The sequence below is a fragment of the Miscanthus floridulus genome, chromosome 13, assembly GCF_019320115.1.
Source record: "Miscanthus floridulus cultivar M001 chromosome 13, ASM1932011v1, whole genome shotgun sequence".
NCBI lineage: Eukaryota > Viridiplantae > Streptophyta > Magnoliopsida > Poales > Poaceae > Miscanthus > Miscanthus floridulus.
In genome coordinates, this window is record NC_089592.1 from 25,668,280 (window position 1) to 25,690,630 (window position 22,351).

Below are 22,351 nucleotides of genomic sequence, written 5' to 3' on the forward strand. Positions count from 1 at the left end.
TGTTCTTTTTTGAATATTTAAATTGAAGTACGTGACACTACCCCAGATCAGGACAATACTGCCGGTTCAAAACACCCCATCACTGCTGGATTTTGAACCGGCACAACCATACCGGCAGCGATGAGGGTTAGCTATCACCGTCGGTTCCTACAAACCGGCAGTAGTTCTTCAACTTCACTGCCGGTCCGTTACACAACCCGGCAGAGTTCAGTTCCACCAACACTGTCGGTTCATGAGACCACCCGGCATTCCACTCGATTAATTTATGTATGTTAGCACCCGATAAAATGGTGACCAAGTAAACATTGGAAACATGAGGAGTTGACTCTTTCTATCCTTATGTAAGCACAAACGCATGGATCGACCATTTGATCCAATATTGTTCTTTACGCAACTATCACAGTCCACCATCAGCTAACGTGATTACTGGGAATGTCATAATCACCATTAGAAAACAAGTATCTTACCTGGTAACAATTAACAAATCACGCCGTCCAAAAGGACTCATTGACCTGTGTTAATTTAGACAAATATTCGTAATTACTAGGAATAACCCCATTTTATGGTTTACTTCCGTAATATTTTAGAACTAATTTTAAAGGATAATAAGCATGACCCTTCCACCCAAAAACACCAAAGAAAGAAAGAATACACATTCCAAAGAGATCACATTGGATTTGTATCGATGTTTCACCACCGATAGCCTGCCACGGGGTCCCCGGGGACAGTTTGTTCGGGCTTCAGTGTATGCAGAACTCGACGGTAAACGCCAGAGACAGTCAATTTATCCTGGTTCGGACCCTCGATCGTGATCGAGTAATAGCCCTACGTCCAGTCGGCGTTTGCCTTTGCGTTGGATTGATTGTCAAGTGTTGTGTTTCGTTGTGTTCTTCGTCCTCTCTCCAGGAACTCCGCCCTCCTTTATATAGTCAGGAGGCTAGAGTCCTAGTCGGTTTACAATGAGGTTCCTAGTAGGATTACAGAATAATACTACTACTAAGTTTACAGGGAAAGAAATCCTAGTTAGACTAGATCTTCTTCCTTCCTTATGGGGTATCCGGTGGGTCCCGTATCGACAAGCACCCGAGCACTTCATGGTTGAGTTCTGGAAGCCTCATCTTGTTCCTTTAGGTCTTGCCGAGTAGGAACAAGCGTTGTCCGAGTGCTTTCCTGAGTAAAACTGTGTAGCGCTTCTTGGGATCTTCGAGTGGTGTGTGCTTTTTTGAAGAAAAAATACATCCGTCTGGGTGTAGCCCCCGAGCCTCTTGCTATTTGGAACAAGGAGCTGGAGGGTCTTGTCTTAAAATTGTTCTGATTCCTCGTCGAAGTGCTCCCAAGCATATGCCCGGGTTCTTTTACTCAAAAAGAACTCGGATATTGCTCGGTTCGGGTTCTTTTTGACATGAGTCCTTGAAGTGGTTTGTCTTGAAGAGATCTTCTTGGTGACGTGCGCTTTTTTCAAGGAAAAAAGTGCACTCACTGAGTGTAGCCCCTGAGCCTCTTGCTATTTGGAACAAGGAGCTGGAGGGTCTTGAATCTTATGCTGTTCAAAAGAGCCTGAAAAAACCTCTCCTGTTGCAGCCCCTGAGCGTCTATCCGGGTTCTTTTACTCAAAAAGAACTTGGGTGTAGGGTCTTGGCATATTCTCTGGTAGTCTGCTATTGTCAGATGTGGTTGTATGGTAGTGGTTGAGTGTAAATGTTGTTTGCTCATGAGTTGTACTAGTATTGGTATATCCTTTTCGAATATGCTTGTCCTTGAGTACTGTTCCTTCACGCCTGAGTCCTCTTTCATTGAATTCTGTCTTTTCACTGTGTCCTTTGTTGGGTTTGTTCCGTTGGTGCTCCCGGTCCATGTGCACCTGCTTCTTTGGTCTATAAATACCCTCTTGGTGTGCTGTTTTGATTCATCGAGCGTTCTGTTGTGTGGTCTGAAATCTCCATAGTCATGAATATGATAGTTTCTGAAGTAGAGTAGCCCCTGGGCGTATCTTGTAGTTCTTGTATATCTTGTTGTAGCTAGAGGGAGTCTTGTGATAGAGATTAGAGGTAGACTAATCTCGCAGTGGCATTGTACCAGGAGGTATGTGGCGGTAGTTGGAGGAAGTCTTGTGATGCGGGGTACGTTCCTTCATCCAGCAGTTCTGGGTAGATCCCCTTGCCTGCCCTGCGATTGTCCGGTGCAGATCAATGCCTGATCTAGTGTCACATCGGGCTTGGGTAGACAGATGCCTATTGGGCTTCCCTGTTCCATGTTGTCCCGCCATGCTGCTGACTTCCGCCTCAGATGTTCTATGTCCGTCCTTTGAAGAAAACAGTGTAGCTGAGTGTGGTTTGTTCTACCAAGTAGCAATTTGGAACACGTAGTCATTCCAGAGCCTAGTTGTGTCCGGGTTCCTCTTGCTCGTCGTAGTACCGAGTTCGTTGGGTCTTGTAAGATGTGAAATCTTGTAATTTTTGAAGTTATTTATAATGGAAAGAATCTTGTCTTCTGGGTTGTCATTCTTTTTTCCTGCTGATGTCCTGGTTGTTTGAGAGATTCCTGAGTTCTTTCTATAAGAACCGAGTTCTTGTGTTCCTTTTGAGGTAACCCTTCGTTGCTTCATGGTTGATGAGCTATTCTCATAGCAATATGTTAACTCTGCTTTGGTGCTGGATGGATAAGTCTGACATCTTCCCATTGAACTATACCTTTGTGTAGAAGTGTGCTGTCCATCATTTCAGCTTTGTCAGTTGTGTTGGGAAATGAACCATTGCGTTCTGATGCCGTGTTTAAATGGGCCTAGTGGGCCATATTTTTATTGCTGTAAAAATATATTTAAAGGCCTTCTTTCTTCTTTTTCTTTGCTGCTATGCTTTTGCCTTGAAACCCTAATCCTCACTCCGTCGTCGCCATTGTCATCGTCATCTGAGCACCGCTGCCTGACCGTCATCGTTTCTTAGTGCCTTATTGCTTTCGCTAGTATATGGGTAGGAAGAAATCAGTGAGCAAGTCCTAGGCAACCTTTGTAGATGAGGAGGCCTCACTTTCTGTGATTGAAAATCAGGAATTCATGACCATGAGGGCTGCTTAGAAGGTCTGGCCAGCTCCGACTATGACTGAGGATCAGTTGCGTGAGCTGGTCAGTGATTTCCTAATCTAGGACAAGGAGATTACTGAGTGGAGAGCTCTAGGCCAGCATCGGGTTCCAACCCTAGGCTCTGGTGAGATTGTTCTTTTTGTCTCCTTTATTCGTGCTGGTCTTTGTCTTCCTGCCTCTGCTTTTCTTCATCGCTTTCTCAATTATTTTGGGATTAGCCTGAACCATCTTACTCCCAATGTTGTCCTTCATCTTTCTGTTTTTGTTCATCTTTGTGAAACTTTTCTTGGAATTCCTCCTTCTCTTTCTCTCTCTTGTTACTTCTTCCGTCTAAAGCCCCAACCCCGCAGCGATGACACTCATATTCTTGGTGGCTGCGGAATTCAGTTTTGTTAGGGTTGTAAGGGTAGATTCTTTGATTATGATTTGGTTGATTCTTTGATGGATTGGCGTGCCGACTGGTTTTATGCCGCCTGGTTTTATGCCACCAATATGATCCCTCCTCTTGCTGTCCATTCTTCTTCTGGTCCCATTGTTAACGACCGATGGGAGAAGAATCCCATGATGGTGGATGAGCTCCAGGCGATCAAGCCATTTTTGGAGAGGATATGTGCTCTGAAACAGCAAGGCTTGACCGGCTTTGGTATTGTTTCTAGTTTTCTTCGCCACCGTGTTCAACCTCTGAAGGAGCGAGAAAACTATGGTTTTGAATACTCTGGAGCATAGGACCCTTCTCGTATGGTCCCTGCCCTTGAGTTGACTGGTGAGGAGGTGCTCGAGCACCTTCAGAAGATGTTGAAGGGAGTAAGCGTCGTCCCGCATACTGTCCCTAAGTATTGTGCTAACAACCCGCCTCCTGCTATGAGTTGTTTTTTCTTATGCTAGTACTTTTTGTATTTCCTTTGCTGTCTCTACTTTTTGCTTAATATTTCTTGTCTGGTTGATTTTCTCTTTTATAGGAATTGGGGCGTAACTTTGTTGACCTGATCCCCCTTGATGACCGCCCTGCCATTGTGGAGCTTGGGGAGAATCTTGCTGGGGCATCTTTAACCAGTAAGTTTCAAACCACCACGATATTTCTTGGTGTTTCTTCCGCAATTCTTGACACCTATGTAGAGTACGTTCCTCGTCCAGTTCCTCGAGCTCCCCGCAGTGTCGGAAAAAGGGGGCGAGCGGATTGTTCTTCTTCTGGTTTGCCTGCCACCAAGAAGTCTCGCCAATCGAGTACTCGTCTAGGTACTCAAGTTATAGGTAGCGTGCTCCTAGGTGAGCATATTAATATGTTTTGTCTTTTTGTTGTTTGCTTTTGCCTCTAACCAAGTACTTTTCTTCTTTTTCAGATGGCGCTGTGGTTGCCATGCTTGAAAGTGAGGAAGAGGAGGATGATGATGCGGCCCTTGTTACGCATCGGTGAGTTGTTTTCCTATTTTTCTATTGTTGAAAACTTCTTTTTGTTTTGAATTTGACCTTGTTCTCTTGTAGTAAGCGGTTGTCGACCTTGAGTTCTTCTGGAGCTCCGATTCCGACCATGCCACTCCTGTTGCAAGGTGGCAGCGATATTTTTGCTTCTATAGTTCCCCCTTTAAGGTCTTCTGTTGGTCTTGGGGGTTTTATGAAGAAGAAGATAGCTAAGTGAGTGAATCCTGGTTATGTTTCTCTACTTTTGTTTTCCCCTTCTCTGATTCATATTCTTATCGTCGATTTTCTTTATCATCTTGCAGGCCTTCGCCTTCCCTCAACCCTTAGTCGACTTCTTATCAGTCTTCTGGTGCGCCTCTGTGTTCTGAGTCTCTGGACTCGGAATGTGCGGTCGGAGAGGTGGCTGTGAGGGGGACAGGGTTCTTTGGTGGTTCCATAGCTGCTGATTTGCTGGCTCCAGAGGTGACCATGGCCGTGGTGGTGGAGCCATCTGAGGATGCAGCCAGGGCTTCCCAGGGTACAGCCCTGGTCTTGTCTTCTTTACCTTAGCCGGCTTCTCCCTCTGCTCCTCTTCCTAGTGGCGTTTAGCGTTTGGATGATGATGTGGTGCAACAATTCAATGCCACTCATCGGTTGTCAGAGCTGACCGCTGCCTGGGGAACCTTCGCGACTTCTTTTGGGGAAAAACTCCAGGTAAGTTTTTTCTGAAGTTCTTTCTTTAGATGTTCATTTTTCTTCTATTCTTATGTTTTGTTTTTCTCTTTCTCTTTTGCTCAGTCTTTTTCTCGAGATCATACTGGCTTCTTTTTCTCATCTAAAACCGAGAAAAAGTTATCTTCTGAGGTTTGTGCCCTGAAAACAGAGCTTGACCTCTGTCGGGCTGAGATCGAGACCGAGCATCAAACGCACCAAAAGGAGGAAAAAGCTCTCCGTGCCCAGGTGGTTGAGGCAGGAAAGTAGAGGGGTGCAGCTGTGGAGGCCATGAAGAATGAGTGCAATGGTATTGTGGGTTCTTTTTGTTTCCTCTTGTATTTGAATTTTCCTTTCAACTGACTTGTTTTTGGTGCCTAGTTTAGCTCTCCGAGTTGAAAAGCAGAAGCTCTCGGAGGGTATTGAGGAAATGAAGACACTTGCTCGCAATAGTCACAACAGGGCTAAAGAGGTAGTTACTCGTGCTGAAGAAGAACTCGCGCTTGCCAAGTTGATTAGGCATGGAGGTGACAGTGATCTTGTGTAGGTCCAAAAAATGGTTGAACTCGCGCTTGCCCTTGAGAACTGGAATGCTTTGTGGAAATCATTTCGGTCAGTAGCCGATCTTCTTCGGACTCCATCGGATGATGGTCAATCTTGGGCTCAATTTATTCCTCAAGTTCCAACTCATTTCCAGGAGTTCGTGAAGAGGTGCGCCCAACTATGTACCAGAAATGTTCTTGCCTAGGTCCGGGTTCTTGCTCCGGAGATGCCCCTGTCCAAGATTGCAGAGGAAGCCGAGAGTCAAGAATATCTTGATGATGTTGAAAAGATGGAGCCTGAGGTCAAAGATTTGGCTAGGAGGATTGTAGATAATCTTGATATTGATATTTCTTCTCCTAAAGATGATGCTTGATGTATTTTGACTTTAGTACTCCAGACTTTGTAATAAGGATATTATACTTCTTTTTGAATGAAGATCCTTTATTTTTTGTTGATGTCTTCCTTGCCTAGATGTCTTTGATTTTGTCAAGTGCTTGTCATGCTTTTGTCTACGTTGTGTAAACAACTCGGTATTTGTAGATTGTTGTTTTGACAAACTTTCTTGATTTGTCGAGTGCTTATCTGGCTTTCATCTGTGCCGTGTAAAACAACTCGGTTTTTGTAGATCGTTGTCTTGACAAACTTTCTTGATTTGTCGAGTGCTTGTCTGGCTTTCATCTAGTTGTAGAAACATCTTAGGATTGGTTTGGGTGTTAGCTTATTAGCTACCCTCATCGGCGGGATCAAGCACCTTTTCAGCTCTTTTGCTCTCAGCCGATATGCTCAGGCATGATTTCAGCCATTTTGCTTTTTGGATCGGGTGTTAGCTTATTAGCTACCGTCATCGGTGGGCTCAAGCATCTTTTCAGCTCTTTTGCTCTCAGCCGGTATGCTCAGGGGTGATTTCAGCCATTTTGCTTTTTGGATCGACTGTTAGCTTATTAGCTACCCTCATCGGCGGGCTCAAGCATCTTTTTAGCTCTTTTGCTCTCAGCCGGTATGCTCAGGCGTGATTTCAGCCATTTTGCTTTTTGAATCGGGTTTTAGCTTATTAGCTACCCTCATCGGTGGGCTCAAGCAACTTTTCAGCTCTTTTGCTCTTAGCCGATATCCTCAGATGTGATTTCAGCCATTTTGCTTTTTGGCTCGGGTGTTAGCTTATTAGCTATCCTCATCGGCGGGCTCAAGCATCTTTTCAGCTCTTTTGCTCTCAGCCGATATGCTCAGTGAAAACAACTCAGGAAGATTCATAATAAGACATCTGTTGTCGAGGAATACCATCTTTATCGATCATGAACGTTTACATGCTTAGTGAAAACAACTGGGGAAAGCCATAATAAGACATATGTTGTCGAGGAACGCTATCTTTATTGATCATGAACGTTGATCTCTTGTGGCTTGTATTTATGTTCTTCCTTGTGTTGTCTTCATGCGTAGAATCTTCTTAGTTGGCTGATGTGCCATGTATTGTTGACTTCTTTTCCATCTTCAGTTATCAACTTGTACGTGCCTGGTCTGATGACCTTTGTGACGATAAAAGGACCTTCCCATGGACTAAGTAGTTTATGGCGTCCGTCAGTTTTTTGTATTCTTCTTAGTACTAGATCTCCGATTTTGAGTGATCGAGGTTGGGTATTCTTGTTGTAGTGGCGTCTTAAACCTTGGAGGTATTTGGAGTGATTGAGTTCTAATCTCCAGATGTATTCTGCTTCTCCTTCATTGTATTGTTCTATCCTTGATGACGTCCAGATTAAGTCGGCAGGTAGTACTGCTTCTGATCCATAAACTAGGAAGAAAGGTGAGTATCCGGTTGCTCTGCTTATTTGAGTCCATAGCCCCCATACTACTTTGGGTAATTCTTCAATCTATTTGGATCCATAGTCCACTAGTTCTTCGTATAATCTTGGTTTTAATCCGGCTAGTATGAGTCCATTAGCCCTTTCTACCTGTCCGTTGGCTTCTGGATGTGCGACTGATGCGTAATCTATGCTGAAACCGCAATCCTGTGCCCACCTTTGGAATTCCGTAGCTATTAAGAGAGAACCCAAATCTGTGATGATTCGATTTGGCATGCCAAAGCGGTGCATAATGTCTTGGATGAACTCGACTGCTTTGGCTACGTAGTATTTTGTGAGTGGTTTGTATTCAATCCACTTGGTGAACTTGTCAATTGCTACAAAGATGTACTCAAAACCGCCCTTTGCTTTCTTGAGAGGTCCCACTTTATCCAGCCCCTAGCAGGAGAAAGGACAAGCAGGAGGGATGTAGATCAGATTATGAGCTGGTACGTGAGCTTGTCTTGAGAACATTTGACAACCTTTGCATTTTTTGATGAGCTCTTCTGCGTCTTTCAAAGCGGTTGGCCAGTAGAATCTGGTTCGGAATGCTTTGCCGACTAGTGTTCTTGAAGCGGCATGATTTCCATAGCAACCTAAGTGTATTTCTTCTAAGATCTCTTTGCCTTTTTTGAATGAGACATATTTTAGGAGTACTCCTGATGATGCGGCTCTTCTGTATAGCTTGTCCCCTACTAAGACGTAGTTCTTGCTTCTACAAATAACTCGGGTAGCCTCCACTTTATCTGCTGGCAACTTATTCTCTTTGATGTAATCGATAAAACCTGAGCCCATGAGGTGGTGATTACCAAAATCTGGGTGCCTTTAGCTAGGAGTTCAGGGGTTATCTCACCGGGTTGTTTGATAGAGGGAGCTGATAACTCTTCTATGAATACACCGGGTGGTACATTCGCCCTATTAGACCTGAGCTTGCCGAGGACGTCTGTCGCGATATTAGAGTCACGCAGGACATGTAGAATTTCTAGTCCTTGAAAATGTTTTTTGAGTTTTCATATTTTAGCATAGTAGGCGCCCATGTTTTCTTTGTGCAGTCCCAATCTTTGTTGACTTGGTTGACTACTACCGCCAAATTGCCATATACGAGTAATCGCTTGATTCCAAGGGTAATTGCTACTCGGAGTCCGTGGATGAGGGCTTCATATTCTGCTTCATTGTTTGTAGCTTGCCATAATATCTGAAGGACATATTTGAGTTCCTTTCCGTCTGGAGAAATGAAGAGAACACCTGCACCGGCTCTGCCAAGCTTGAGTGATCCATCAAAGTACATCTTCCAATGGTCGAGGATGGTCTTTGACATAGATTGTAGAATCTCTGTCCAATCGGCAACAAAATTAGCCAGGGCTTGAGATTTGATTGCCTTTCGTGGGGTGAAATCGATATTGAGAGCACCAAGTTCAACTGCCCACTTAGATATGCGCCCTGTTGCGTCTCTATTGTGTAAGATGTCTCCGAGTGGGAAATCTGTCACCACGGTAATCTTGTGGCTTTCAAAATAGTGACGAAGCTTGCGTGAAGTGATCAGGAGGGCGTAGAGTAGTTTTTGCACATGCGGGTACCGGATTTTTGATTCTGACAGTACTTCGCTGATGTAGTATATAGGGTGTTGTATTTTATATATGTGCCCTTCTTCTCTTTCCACGACTATTGTTGTGCTGATCACAATAGAAGTTGCCACAATGTACAGCATCATGTCTTCATTTTTCTTTGGAGGTGTGAGAACGGGTGAGGAGGTGAGGTATGCCTTAAGTCTTTTGAAAGATTCGTTGGCTTCTTCTGTCCATTTGAACTTGTCTGTCTTCTTTAGTAGTTTAAAGAAAGGTAACCCGTTTTCACCGAGTTTTGATATGAAACGATTGAGGGCCGCCATGCAGCCTGTTAGTTTTTGTACATCCTTGATGCTTCGTGGAGGGCCCATTTCTGTTATGGCTCGAATTTGCTTGGCGTTGGCTTCGATTCCACGATGACTGACCAAGAATCTAGGTAGTTGTCCTGAAGGAACTCCAAATACACACTTGTTTGGGTTCAATTTCCACCTCCACCTTTGTAGGTTTTCGAAGATTTGCTTTAAGTCTTCAATTAGTGTGTCCGGGTTCTTTGTTTTTACTACTACGTCATCCGCGTATGCCTCTATGTTTTCGCCGATTTGATCACCAAGGCATGTTTGGATAGCTCTTTGGTATGTGGCACCAGCGTTCTTGAGTCCGAACAACATGGTCTTGTAGCAATAGGCACCGAATGGAGTGATGAAAGATGTCTTGCTCTGGTCTTGTTCCTTTAATGCGATCTGATGATATCATGAATAGCAATCAAGAAAGGATAATAGGGCAGATCCTACTGTTGATTCAACTATTTGATCAATGCATGGTAGCCCAAAAGGATCTTTCGGGCAGTGTTTATTGAGATCTATGTAGTCGACGCACATGCGCCACTCATCCGTATTCTTTTTTTGTACTAGAACTGGATTTGCTAGCCAATCTAGATGAAGGATTTCTCTCATGAATCTAGTTGCCATTAACTTTGTGATTTCTTTTTTAATTGTTGCCTTCTTATTGGATGAGAATCATCGTAGCCATTGCTTCATAGGCGTGGAGCCTTCATTGATATCAATTCTGTGCTCAGCCAACTCTCTTGGGACACCTGGCATGTCGACTAGCTTCCAAGCGAAGATATCTTTGTTGTCCTGAAGAAAGTTGGTGAGCGTGAGTTCCTATTTTGCCGAGAGGTGGGCGCTGATGGTTGTCGTCTTGGAGGGATCACCGGTGCCCAAGTGGATTTGCTTGACGTCGGCTTCTTTTGGTGGTGCGAGAATGCTAGGCTTTTTAGCTGGTATCTCCAGTTCTTCTGGGCTTGTTTCTGCGGCAATAATAGCTATTTCTTTTCTAATACTGGTGGATTGTGCTTTGGCTGCAATTTGAATTACCTGGACGTCGCAGTCAAAAGCGCGCTTCAAATCACTTCATAGGGAAAGTACATCGTTGGGCCCTAGCATCTTAAGCAATAGATATGGGTAATGCGGTATCGCCATGAATTTTGCTAGAGCTGGGTGTCCAAGGATTGCGTGATACGATGAATCAAAGTCTGCAACTTTTGTGATAGTCATTCTGATGATAGTGGGATCTAGAACAAGTGGGTAATGGCCTGCGATCCCTACGCTAGTCCATTGGTCCTCTCTTGAAAACTGGATTGGATATTGTGACCAGTTGAGATATTTTGTAGTAGCCGGCTCTGCTGCCATGATGGTTTGTAGAGCTAGCTTTAGTTCATGTTTGCTTTTGGAATCTGAGGCCCCAGCGAAGATCACTGCTACTGTCCCCTAGGATTTTTGGAATCCCTTGTCTTCGTGGTTGTCTTCTTCTATTTTTTGATTGTCTTCTTTAGTGTTTACCTTATTATCTTTTCTTGTGTATCGCTCGTTGAATGTGTAGCAATTTCTGGTGGTGTGATTTCCTTTAGGATGCAAAATGCAACGCATGTTTTCAATGTCGTCATACCCACTGGGTTTGGAAAACTTCCTTGATTTATCAGCCATCGCCACGGTGTTGTCTAGTCCACGTTTTCTATCCTGATGTCTGATGTTTCGATGATTTCGCTTGTCTGGGTTGTCTTGGTTGTTTTTATCTGGGAACCTTTCTCGTGTCTTCTCTTCTGCAGTAATCATCTTTTCTACTGTGTGTCTGATTTCTTCATTGTTTCTTGGGTTTTCTTTGCAGAAGTCTTGAAAATGGAACCTAGCCATAATTCCATGAGAGAAAGCTTCGATTACTTCTCATTCAGTGATGTCATGTACTTGAGCACGTAGTTCGCCAAATCATCGATAGTAATTTCTGAGAGTTCCGCCTCCTTTTTGCTTGAGTCCTTTTAATTCTGCATGGGTGATGGGGTGCGTAATGATACCCGCGAAATTTCCATAGAAAACTCTTTGCAAGTATTCCCAATTTCTGATTGACCCTGGATTTAATTTGTCGAACCATTGGAGGGGCATGGTTTCTAGCGCCATGGGAAAAAATAAGGTCTTGATATCGTCGTCTCCTCTAGCTTGTTCAATCGACTGCAAGTAAATTCTAAGCCACTGCCTTGGTTCGGTCTTGCCATCATATTTAGAGTGGTTGGACGGCTTGAACTTGTGAGGTAGTCGTATTGAAGCAAGTCTGTTTGCAAAACAGGGGAATCTATCGTGTGTTCCTGCTTCTTTGTATTCCAATTCGGCACCTCCTTCCTGCCAACTGTCATTTTGGTGAGAGTAGTTCTACAGGGATGTCTGAATAGGTGCTCCGCTTATGATCTTCCTTGGTTGTTCGATTCAGTAGTTTTGACTATGGTCCCTTCTACTTTCTCTATTGTGACTTCTGCTTGGTCCAAGTCTCTCGAAAGCGGACTTCCTTTGATTTTGATCTTCCTTCCTATGAGATGTTGACCTAGCAGGTAGTTTTGAGTGGGCCCTTCCATCGTGCGTCCTTAGGGTTGCTGACTAGAGGAGGTCTCGGAGCTGTTCCTATTTTTTACTAGGAAGTGATGTTGCTCCGAGTTCTTCTAGTGCTTCTCGGATCTTATTGTAGGGTGTATTCGTCATGCGTCTTTCTTTGACTTCTTGTTCTGATTTCTTTCTGTCGTACTCAGCCAGATCTGACTCATATTTGATCCAAGCTTCCTTGCGCTGCCTAGCATGGCGTTGGCATCCTTGTTTCAATTTGTTTCTTCTTTCTCTGGCTTGCCTCTGACTCTCGATCTCACCATCGTGCCCCTAGAGAAAGGGTGATATGTTGGACTCAGATTCTTCCGATGACCTAATGTTGGGTGCTTCAGGGGCGACCAGAGGTGATCGAGGACGGCGAACCATGAATACTTCTCGTGTGTGAATTGTTCTGTTATTGGTGTTGGTTTCAACACTATCGAAGTTGTTGATGATTTTGGTAGAGGCTTCAAGGTCGCAGATCGAGTCTCCCTCTTGGTAGGGTATAATTGCTGTCGTCATCGTGCTGATTAGTTGGGTACCGCTATCCTCAGGAACTGAATCTGGCTAGTGGATGATGCAGTCTTGAGATGTTATAGTTAGTACGAGACCTTCCTGAGCTCCTTTTAGTGGCATTCTAAGCACCGGATCAAGGGATCCTTCGGGTCATGCCTGATAAGATTTTGCCATGTTGTGGAGTCCAAACGGAAAAGGACTCGACTTCTTGAAAGAACTCTGAGTGTATTCCGAGTTGTTTTCTTGATAGGCTAAGGCCGCATTCTAGAGCCCCGCCAAAAAAGAACTTGGTTTCTCAAAAGAACTCGGTAAAGACTCCATCTCGGATGTGGAGCCTGAGTTTGAGTCGGATGCGCGAAGCCACAAAATCTGAGTTGGATCGGACATCATGAGCTGCGTGAATCTTCCGACGAGTTGGTCTGTCATAGTCACCGAAATAGAAAGGTCTTCCTGGTGATCCGTATCTTTGAGTTGACGGATTTGGAGCTTGCTGTCGTCGCCTGCCTCACAGATCCATGAACCGAAGATGAAGGTTGATTCCGTAGAGAAGATCATGTTGTCGAGATCCATCGAACTCTCGGATGCAAATTCGCCAAAAGCCCCTCCCTGGCGCGCCAGCTGTCGATGTTTCACCACTGATAGCCTGCCACGGGCCTCCTCGGGGCAGTTTGTTTAGGCTTCAGCGTATGCAGAACTCGACGGTAAATGCCAGAGACAGACGATTTATCCTGGTTCGGACCCTCGATCGTGATTGAGTAATAGCCCTACGTCCAGTCGGCGTTTCCCTTTGCGTTGGATTGATTGTCAAGTGTTGTGTTTTGTTGTGTTCTTTGTCCTCTCTCCAGGAACTCCGCCCTAATTTATATAGTCAAGAGGCCAGAGTCCTAGTCAGTTTACAATGAGGTTCCTAGTAGGATTACAGAATAATAATACTACTAAGTTTATAGGGAAAGAAATCCGAGTTAGACTAGATCTTCTTCCTTCCTTATGGGGTATCCGGTGGGTCCCGTATCGACAATTTGTTACTGTACTACGTGTGAAAATATTAAAATCGAGGTAGGTTTGCAAAGTTCTTTGGTAGGTTGAACTTGGACTTTTTTAGTCATTAACACGTTCACGTCGCCACACTTGCCGTTGTGGCAGCCTATATAAACACACCATACCCATGCCCAAAGCATCAACATAGAGACGCAAACTCAACAAGAAGCTCTCTATAGCTGAGTTCGGAGAGCACAAACATAACAGCTAGCGAGAAGAATATTAAACCAGATGGCTCCCACCACCTACTTCCTCCTCGTTTCTTTTCTAGCATTGGTCACTTCCCAGGCCATTGCTTCTGACCCTAGCTCGCTCCAGGACTTCTATGTAGCTGACATACATTCTCTAGATATGCATGCACTCACTTTAAGTCATGCTATATTCTTGTACTAAACTGAGGATCAAATAATAATCATTTGTCACAACAAACATTATACTTTTTATGTATTTCCTAATATTTTCTTTCCTTCGTCTTTGTATATGCAGTGAAGGTGAGTGGATTTGTTAGCAAGGACCCCATGGCCGTGAACGCAGATGACTTTTTCAAGGCAGCAAACCTTGACAAGCCTAGGGACACCATGAAAAGCAAGGTCGGGTCCAATGTCATGCTACCTGGACTCAACACCCTCGGCATCTCGTTGGCTCGCATCGACTACGCACCATTAGGTCAAAATTCGCCACACACCCACCCACGTGCCACAGAGATTCTCATAGTGCTTGAGGGTGCACTCTATGTTGGATTTGTCACCTCTAACATAGACAATGGTAACAAGCTATTCGCCAAGGTTCTCAATAAGGGTGACATGTTTGTATTCCCCCAAGGGCTCATACACTACCAATACAACCCGATCCCTGACAAGACAGTTGTCGCAATCGCTGCACTATGCAGCCAGAACCCTGGGGCTATTACTATTGCCAACGCAGTCTTTGGATCAAAACCACCAATCTTAGGTGATGTCTTGGCCAAGGTTTTCCTAGTGCAAAAGGGAACAATTGATTGGCTCCAAGCTGAATTCAGTGAGAACAACCACTACTAAGTAAATTGAGGCTCACTTCATTGTACGAAGATACGTTTATATGCATTTTGCACACGACTACGGTAAGCATTTGTACGGGTGGCTGGAGATGGTTTGTAGAGGTGGTTTTGCCAGCCGCCCCTACCACACCATCTCTACAAATCAAGGGTTTGTAGGGGCGGTTATCAAGCCGCCCCTACAAATCGATTTTAGAGGCTGCTTGTGTCACCAGCCGCCTCTATAAAAATGATTTGTAGGGGCGGTTGTAACACTAGCCACCCCAATAATTCCCATTTTAGGGGTGGTTCACTCTACAGTACATTTTTACACCAAAAAAATAAAATTCCAAAATTCAAATCTGACCAGAACATGTATACATAAATATATCTATATAATATATAATTCACAAGGACATTATATCAACAGCTAATTGACAAGAAGATATATACATTATAAACCCATAATAATCTAGATTACTTCATTACAAAAACATAATAATTTAAATTTGTTCATTATAAACCATAATAATTTAGATCAGATAATTTAAATTCTAAGAACTTCCCAACATCGTGCCACATAATCAGAGAAGTGCAGATCATTAATTTCATATGCCAAAATATCACTGATGTAGCGCAATGTATTTACTAGTGCACTCTCCCTTGCTTCATAATATCGCTCACAAGGTCTATTGATCAGGATTAGCATTTGTCGAGAACCTTCTCTCCTAGTCACAAGAACATTTTTATGGATTCCCTCTGCAGTGAGAACAGGGCCACCATATTCTGATCTATAACGACGCAATTGATGCATGGCCTGGTTTATAATGGCTTCAAAGCTACCACTTGCATATGTTACGCCATTCTCCTCAATCTGCCGCTGTTGGAAAAAATGTGGTTATGAGAACCATGCATATATATAGACATAACAATTAATCTGGATATAAGTTATGAGACTGACCACATCATTTATGTTGTACTCAGCAAGCTATGCACAATAATGCACAATATCGTGGTGGTGGCTCACATCCAAAGATTCAATCCTAATGGAGGAGTATGTAGGAATATTGCACCCAATTCTTTGAAGCACCCTTAAATATTCTTGCACAACATATTTTTACACACTAATATCGTGATATTGTGCGCTGCCCATCCTCTCGATGTACAAAACTAGACCTTATTAGTTACCCGCCCTAACTAGAATAGAAAACCCAATTCGACATTGCTTGAGTCTACCATCTATAGGTAATGTACCAACATAGGGAATGTACCAACATTGAGGTAATCAACCTCGAAATTTGAGTCTCTCTCCGAGCCATGGTATAGGTTGAACTGTCTACATTTAAAAATTATATATATTAGAACAAAATATCTAGAGGTGTCTTTAAAACATGTTACTTACAATACTTGGATATGGGTGGTTTGCCCTCCCCAATGTTGGTTGGAAGCCCAGATCAAATGCATAATTATCTGGTAGATCCGGCGAAGGGAGTTCGGCCATTTCTTCTCCTAAATTTATGTCAAGGAAAACAGTTATAGTAGAGAAGTATAGGAGAGGACAGGAGTAGGAAAAGTAGGAGTAGAGGACAGGAGAGGAGAGGGGTAGAAGTAGTATGACTAGGAGAGGAGGGTCTACAAAGCATCAACTGCCTGCCAATGGAGAGGTAGTAGTAGTAGGACAGCAGCAGTAGTATTAATAGTACGACAGTAGCAGCATTAGTATTAATAGATGAAGTTGCATTGCAACCAAAATATAGCTATCAACATACAATTAGTGTTATCCAAACTAATAGGCCTCGGACACCATAATTAAATCATCATATAATTATGTTATCCAACTACATCGACCATCTAATTGTGTCATCACAGGCCTAAGTATTGCAGTTGCATTGGCAGCTCATGGAAAGCCTCAACCGAAGTCCAAACACCATCACCAACAGACTGATAATCACCACATTCTTTCAAGAACCACTCTTACCACCCTGAGGGGGATGCTTTCACCACTATCAGCTAGGGCCAGTTTAGGGGAGGTAGTTGTTGCTCCAACATAAGCATTAAAATCTCTAAGTGCATGGTCATAGTTGTTGTACTTCTTGTGTATAGTATTTTTGAACCCAAGCACATGTTTACTACCCTCATGCCAAGACATATAAATTATAGGTTTCTTTCCGTAGAAAATAACATAGCAATGGCCCATTTCCTAGTGGAAGTGAAGACTCGCAGTCATCCTCAACATAAGAAGACAATTGGTGGTCAAGCTTAACGAAGCGCTTGCGCCAAGCCACTTGAGAGCCCTTGTTATGACCAAGTTTCGGTCTGTCTTCCGCTGCGGGATACTCAATGTGTATCTTTGTTATACTACTTATCAAGTATTATGTCAATGGTGACGCGAGCGTACCCTGTGGAATTGGGCGACCATTAATGGTCCCGTCTCCCGCAGGCCAGGCCTGGCCGAGCGCCACCTTGTCCTTTTATCATTCCTGACAGATGTATAACTTGACATTGATGGGTTCAGTGATGCGGTCTAAAAAAATCACTATCAGATGCAGCAGGATGTTAATGAAGCACCGGTATCATATCAAAATGTTAGGGATCCAGTGAATAGAAAGTTAACATTTTGCTATGTGTTGTGGCTATAGCAGGCTGCAGGCTTACGGCATGACCTCACTGGTGAAGCACGGAGGACACAAGATGGATAGAAGCTTCACCACAGATTACCTCCAAAGTAAAGCGTGTGCGTTAGCTACCCTTTTAGGCTTTTACCAGTTCGTGCCCGCCTTGGTACGGAAGCATTCCAGTCGATTAATTCATGTACGTCAGCTCCCGAAAAAATGATGACCATGTAAACATTGGAAACACGAGGAGTTGACTCTCTCTATTCGTATGTGAGCACAAGCGCATGGATCGACCATTTCAACCATCACAGTCCACCATCAGCAACTGCTTCTGGGAATGTCTTAATCACCATTAGAAAATAAAATAAATCATCTCTCCATGTTATCAACATCTTAATCATCTCTCCATATTACCCAGCAACGATTAACAAACCGCACCGTTCAAAAGGACTTATTTACCTGCGTTGAAATTTAAATAAATGAGATGTGCTCCAGTACTCCTCTTTTTTAAAAAAAATACACGTATCTCAATGCAGCCTAACTAATTAATTAAATGTTTCTTTATTTTTCACCTGTGTCACGCATGGGCTTGGGCCCGGAGCGTCCTATCCAGCCCGTGCCCAGCTTGAACCAAAGCCGAACTTAATCCTCTCGACATGCTTTTGTTTCGGATTCTGCTCCTATTCACTGCTTGCATATATATCGACATGCACCTTGATGCGTTGCTTCGTCGGTAGCGCCAGCAGCGGCATCCATCATCCATGGCCGCCGTCGCGGTGGCTGGCCTCACACACGACACACGAGTAGCAGTAGCAGCCAGCAGCGGACGTCCATCAGGAAGCGGCGCTGTCGCGTGGACTTCCTCACGCGAAATAGAACAGCGCTGCCGGAGCTCCTCTCCGGGAATCGAAGGGATCCGAAGGACGATGAAAACAAAATCCTCCGATCAACGGCATCCGAAGGATGAAAAGATCCATCCTCCAATGAACTGGATCCGAAGAAAGCGGGATCGAGTAGACATGAAGTTCGGCTTGTGTCTGGGCTTGGTGGGCCGAGAATATGCGAGACCCAGGTGAAAAATGATTAAGAAAATGTTTAACTAATTAGCTGAGCTGCTTTGAGATGTGTGCGATTTTTTGAAAGAGGAGTATTGGAGCAAAAACCCCTTGCATGCCTCCGGGGATCAACAGTGTGGCACGCTCCGACGTCTGCCATACCCAAAGAAGACAACACAACTTCCCACATGCATCTGACATCCAACAGTATTGTGGGCGCCTACAATCACCTTGTACCTACTGGCGTGGGAAGCAAGATTTAGCAGCAAAGGTACTCCTTCCCTCTCACTTGTAAAGCCATCCCCTTTATCTATAAAAGGGGATGCGCTCTCTTCCAACAGGGAGATTCATTAGATCGATCAAGTTCACTACTACACAACAGCAGAACCACCAGGTTCAAACCACGAGCACATGCTCGAACACTTAGCTCATAGCGGAGTTCCCGTCGCTCTCGGCCCTTCCGACCGGACCTCTTGTATCCCCATCTTTCTCTTTCTCGTTTGTAACACCACTGCAAACTTCGAGCACCTGGGCTCAGGAATAAAATCACCGACCGACTCAAACTGGACATAGTGCACGTTGCTTGAACCAGTATAAACCCTGTGTCATTGAGTGTAAGGCCACCTCCGATCACAACGTACGGCAAAACTACAAATATTTACATGTTGGTCACTTTCTGCACCGACAGCTAGTGTGCACACTAATTTTACATACGAATTGAGCCAAAACCGATGTAAAATAAAAATCACCTCCTACGGCCCGGAAAACAAGCTATTCGCCAAGGTTGTCAATAAGGGTGACGTGTCTGTATTCCCCCAAGGGCTCATACACTTCCAACTCAACCCGATCCATGACAAGCCAGCTGTCGCAATCGCTGCACTAAGCAGCCAGAACCCTGGGGCTATTACTATTGCCAACATAGTCTTTGGATCAAAACCATCGATCTCATATGATGTCTTGGCCAAAGCTTTCTAGGTGCAAAAGGGAACAATTGATTGGCTCCAAGGTCAATTATGGGAGAACAACCACTACTAAGTAAATTGAGACTCACTTCATTGTACCAAGATACGTTTATATGCATTTTGCATACTCCTGTGTGTAACGACGACATGCTACGGTCGAGATATAATACAATAAATGGGAAATATTTGTAACCAATCACTGTTTTGTGTCTCTGCTACAAGCTATACCACCATGTCCTTTTTCGAATATTTAAACTGAATTACGTGAGGATCCAACAAAATTTATTGAATATTGTTTTCATATGATATGTTGTTACACAAAAAAAATATTTTTGGACCGTAATTTGGAGACAAATATTGCATGGACCCGTCAAAATTACTAAGCTAAACTGAACTATCAACCGGCAGCTAAGATTAAATTAATCAACCCAGTAGGCCTAGGAGCCACACGACCAGTGTGTTCCACTAGATGCATATAGTAACGAAAGTCAAGTATCATAGGTGGTCACTAGATGCATTCAATAATGCGCTCTTCCTAGCCGTTGGAAAGGGCTCGTCCAAGGCCATCTCCTAGGTCGCATTGGTATTGGTTGTTTTCTTTTATGTAATATCGAAACAAGAGGTATTTTGCTAGGATGGTCCAGCTACGGCTGTGTTAGGTCAACCTCCTTCGGCGCTCGATAGAAGCGCGTTGTATATTTGCTTAAACTCTTCTACTTAATACAATGATACGCAAATCTTTTGCGTATTCGAGAAAAAAAAAATCTAGACTATATAGAGCACCTTTATCGCAGCAGATGGTCCATCTCTTCATCTCTTCTACAACTATAAAAATTATGAAACAGATATCGTCTACCATGCTACCTTCGCTTCAACCCCAAGTAAGCTATGCCCGGCCCTGTCTCATCCGTTTCCCCAGGACCCGTCCGCTCAGCTTTGTAAAAAAAAGAAGGCAAAAGTCTCTTGGGTGAAACAGAAACCTCGAAATCCTCATGAACCCGGCCCCGTCCGATGCCCCGCCCTACCACCGACACCGACGCCGCCATGTCTCCTCCACACCCTGCACCGGTGCCTCCTAGTCCTCCCAGCTGACGCTGATGGCCTGCCCCTGCCCCTTCATATGCCGCTAACCTCCACCCTCCGCCATCCCGCATCACACATCCCGCTGCTACTGCTTCACGTCGCCTCCGGCGCAGGCCAGGTGCTAAGGTCTTCGTAGGTCCCCTCACCAGGTCTTCACCGGTCCCTTCACCGGCGACGAGCACCCCACGTCGCCGTCGTGGTCCATGACTCCAGCGCTGTTGTCCCGCCGCGCCACTGCCCGCCTGCTAACACTGTCGCCATCGCACGCCCATGCAGCCGCGCTCGCCGTCCAGCAGATGCAGCTCGCCACGTGTGTGCCGCCGCAGCTAGCTCGCCCCATGCGTGCTCGGCCTGCTCACGGCAGCTCACCTCCCTTGTTGATGGGATCAGGGAGGGAGGGACTGTTCTGGTTGCTAGCCTAAAGGTGTTCCCAGTACCAGATGTGACAAACAAGACGGTGAAACAAGTATGATGGACGACAAGTGTACGAGAAATAAGGGACGAGATAGCACCCGCTAACACAGCTCACTTTGGGGTACATAGTTGAACCGGCAGTGAGATGAAGTTGTGCAGTAGTGTAAACTAGTGTTTATTTTATATAAGTTCTCTTATAAAGCATGACTAAACATCCCCAATAATGCATCTTGTTACAGTTGGCATATTGGCATAAGCCACCCCTACAAAATATAAAATCACTATCGGCCATCACTGCTCATTGCTTTGGAACCGGCGGTGATAAGGTTTGAAGCTTCAACCAGCAGTGATAGGTAGGATTTCCCTGCCGGATATTGTCAACCGGTAACTCAGACAGGTAGTGATTCTTTACCTTTGGACCCAAATTTTTGTTTCAACACGGTTAGGTGTGGCGGGGGTGAAGGCACAGTCCCGTTTTTCCATTCTTTTTTATATTTTGAAATAGGCGCGCATCACTGCCGTACCATCGAAATGCCAAGGTCAACACTGCTGACCCAACCAAATGGTTGATCGATCAAAAAAAAAAAAAGTCGCTACCTGACGCAGCAGGACGTTAATGAATTGCGGATATAATCTGAAAAAGTCAGGGAGCAGGCAACCAAATGGCTTACCTCACTGTACTGATAGACAGAAGCTTCACCTGATTAACTCAAAAGTAAAGCGTGCGCGGTGGCTACCCTTTACCAGTTCGTCCCCACCTTGGTACAGAAGCGCGCATTCCACTCGATTAATTTATGTATGTTAGCTCCCGATAAAATAGTGACCAAGTAAACATTGGAAACATGAGGAGTTGACTCTTTCTATCCTTATGTAAGCACAAACGCATGGATCGACCATTTGATCCAATATTGTTCTTTACGCAACTATCACAGTCCACCATCAGCTAACGTGATTACTGGGAATGTCATAATCACCATTACAAAACAAGTATCTTACCTGGTAACAATTAACAAATCACGCCGTCCAAAACGACTCATTGACCTGTGTTAATTTAGATAAATATTCGTAATTACCACTAGTAGAGAAATAGGTTGTAGTCCCGGTTGGGAACTGGATTTAGTCCCGGTTTTCCAACCGGGACTATGAATCCGGGACTAAAGGTTCTGGCCTTTAGTCCCGGGTCACATAACCAGGACTAAAGGTCCATCCTCAGGAGAACAATAAACAAAATTGTAGGGAGACCTCTCTTGCGATGTGTGACATTCGAACCCAGGACCTCTTTCCTCATGCATAAACTACTTATCAATTCAGCTGTACACCACATGTGACAGGGTCCTGGACACTCTCCTTTTGAATTGACCTGTGGGGTACCTTTAGTCCCGGGTGGGAGACCTTTAATCCGGGTTGGTGACACCAACCGGGACTAAAAGGTCACCATTTAGTCCCGGTTGGTATTACCAGCCGGGACTAAAGGTGGCCTGCTGCGAAAACGTGCCAGGACAGGGGTCTTTAGTCCCCGTTGGTAGCTCCAACCGGGACTAATTCTTCCTTTACTCCCGGACGCAAAAAATACCAATACTAAAGCCCAAAATCGAAGAGGATGAAAGGTCATTTCTCTA

The 22,351-nt window shown here is 44.5% G+C and overlaps 1 protein-coding gene across 1 annotated transcript; it reads left to right on the forward strand.

Moving 5' to 3' along the window:
• The first annotated feature begins 13,822 nt into the window (after positions 1 to 13,822).
• On the forward strand, positions 13,823 to 19,248 carry LOC136501243 (germin-like protein 12-2). Its single transcript, XM_066496744.1, has 3 exons — positions 13,823 to 13,948; positions 14,083 to 14,454; positions 19,132 to 19,248. The coding sequence occupies exons 1-3, from the start codon at positions 13,823 to 13,825 to the stop codon at positions 19,246 to 19,248; spliced, it is 615 nt and encodes a 204-aa protein (XP_066352841.1).
• The last annotated feature ends 3,103 nt before the right edge of the window (positions 19,249 to 22,351 follow it).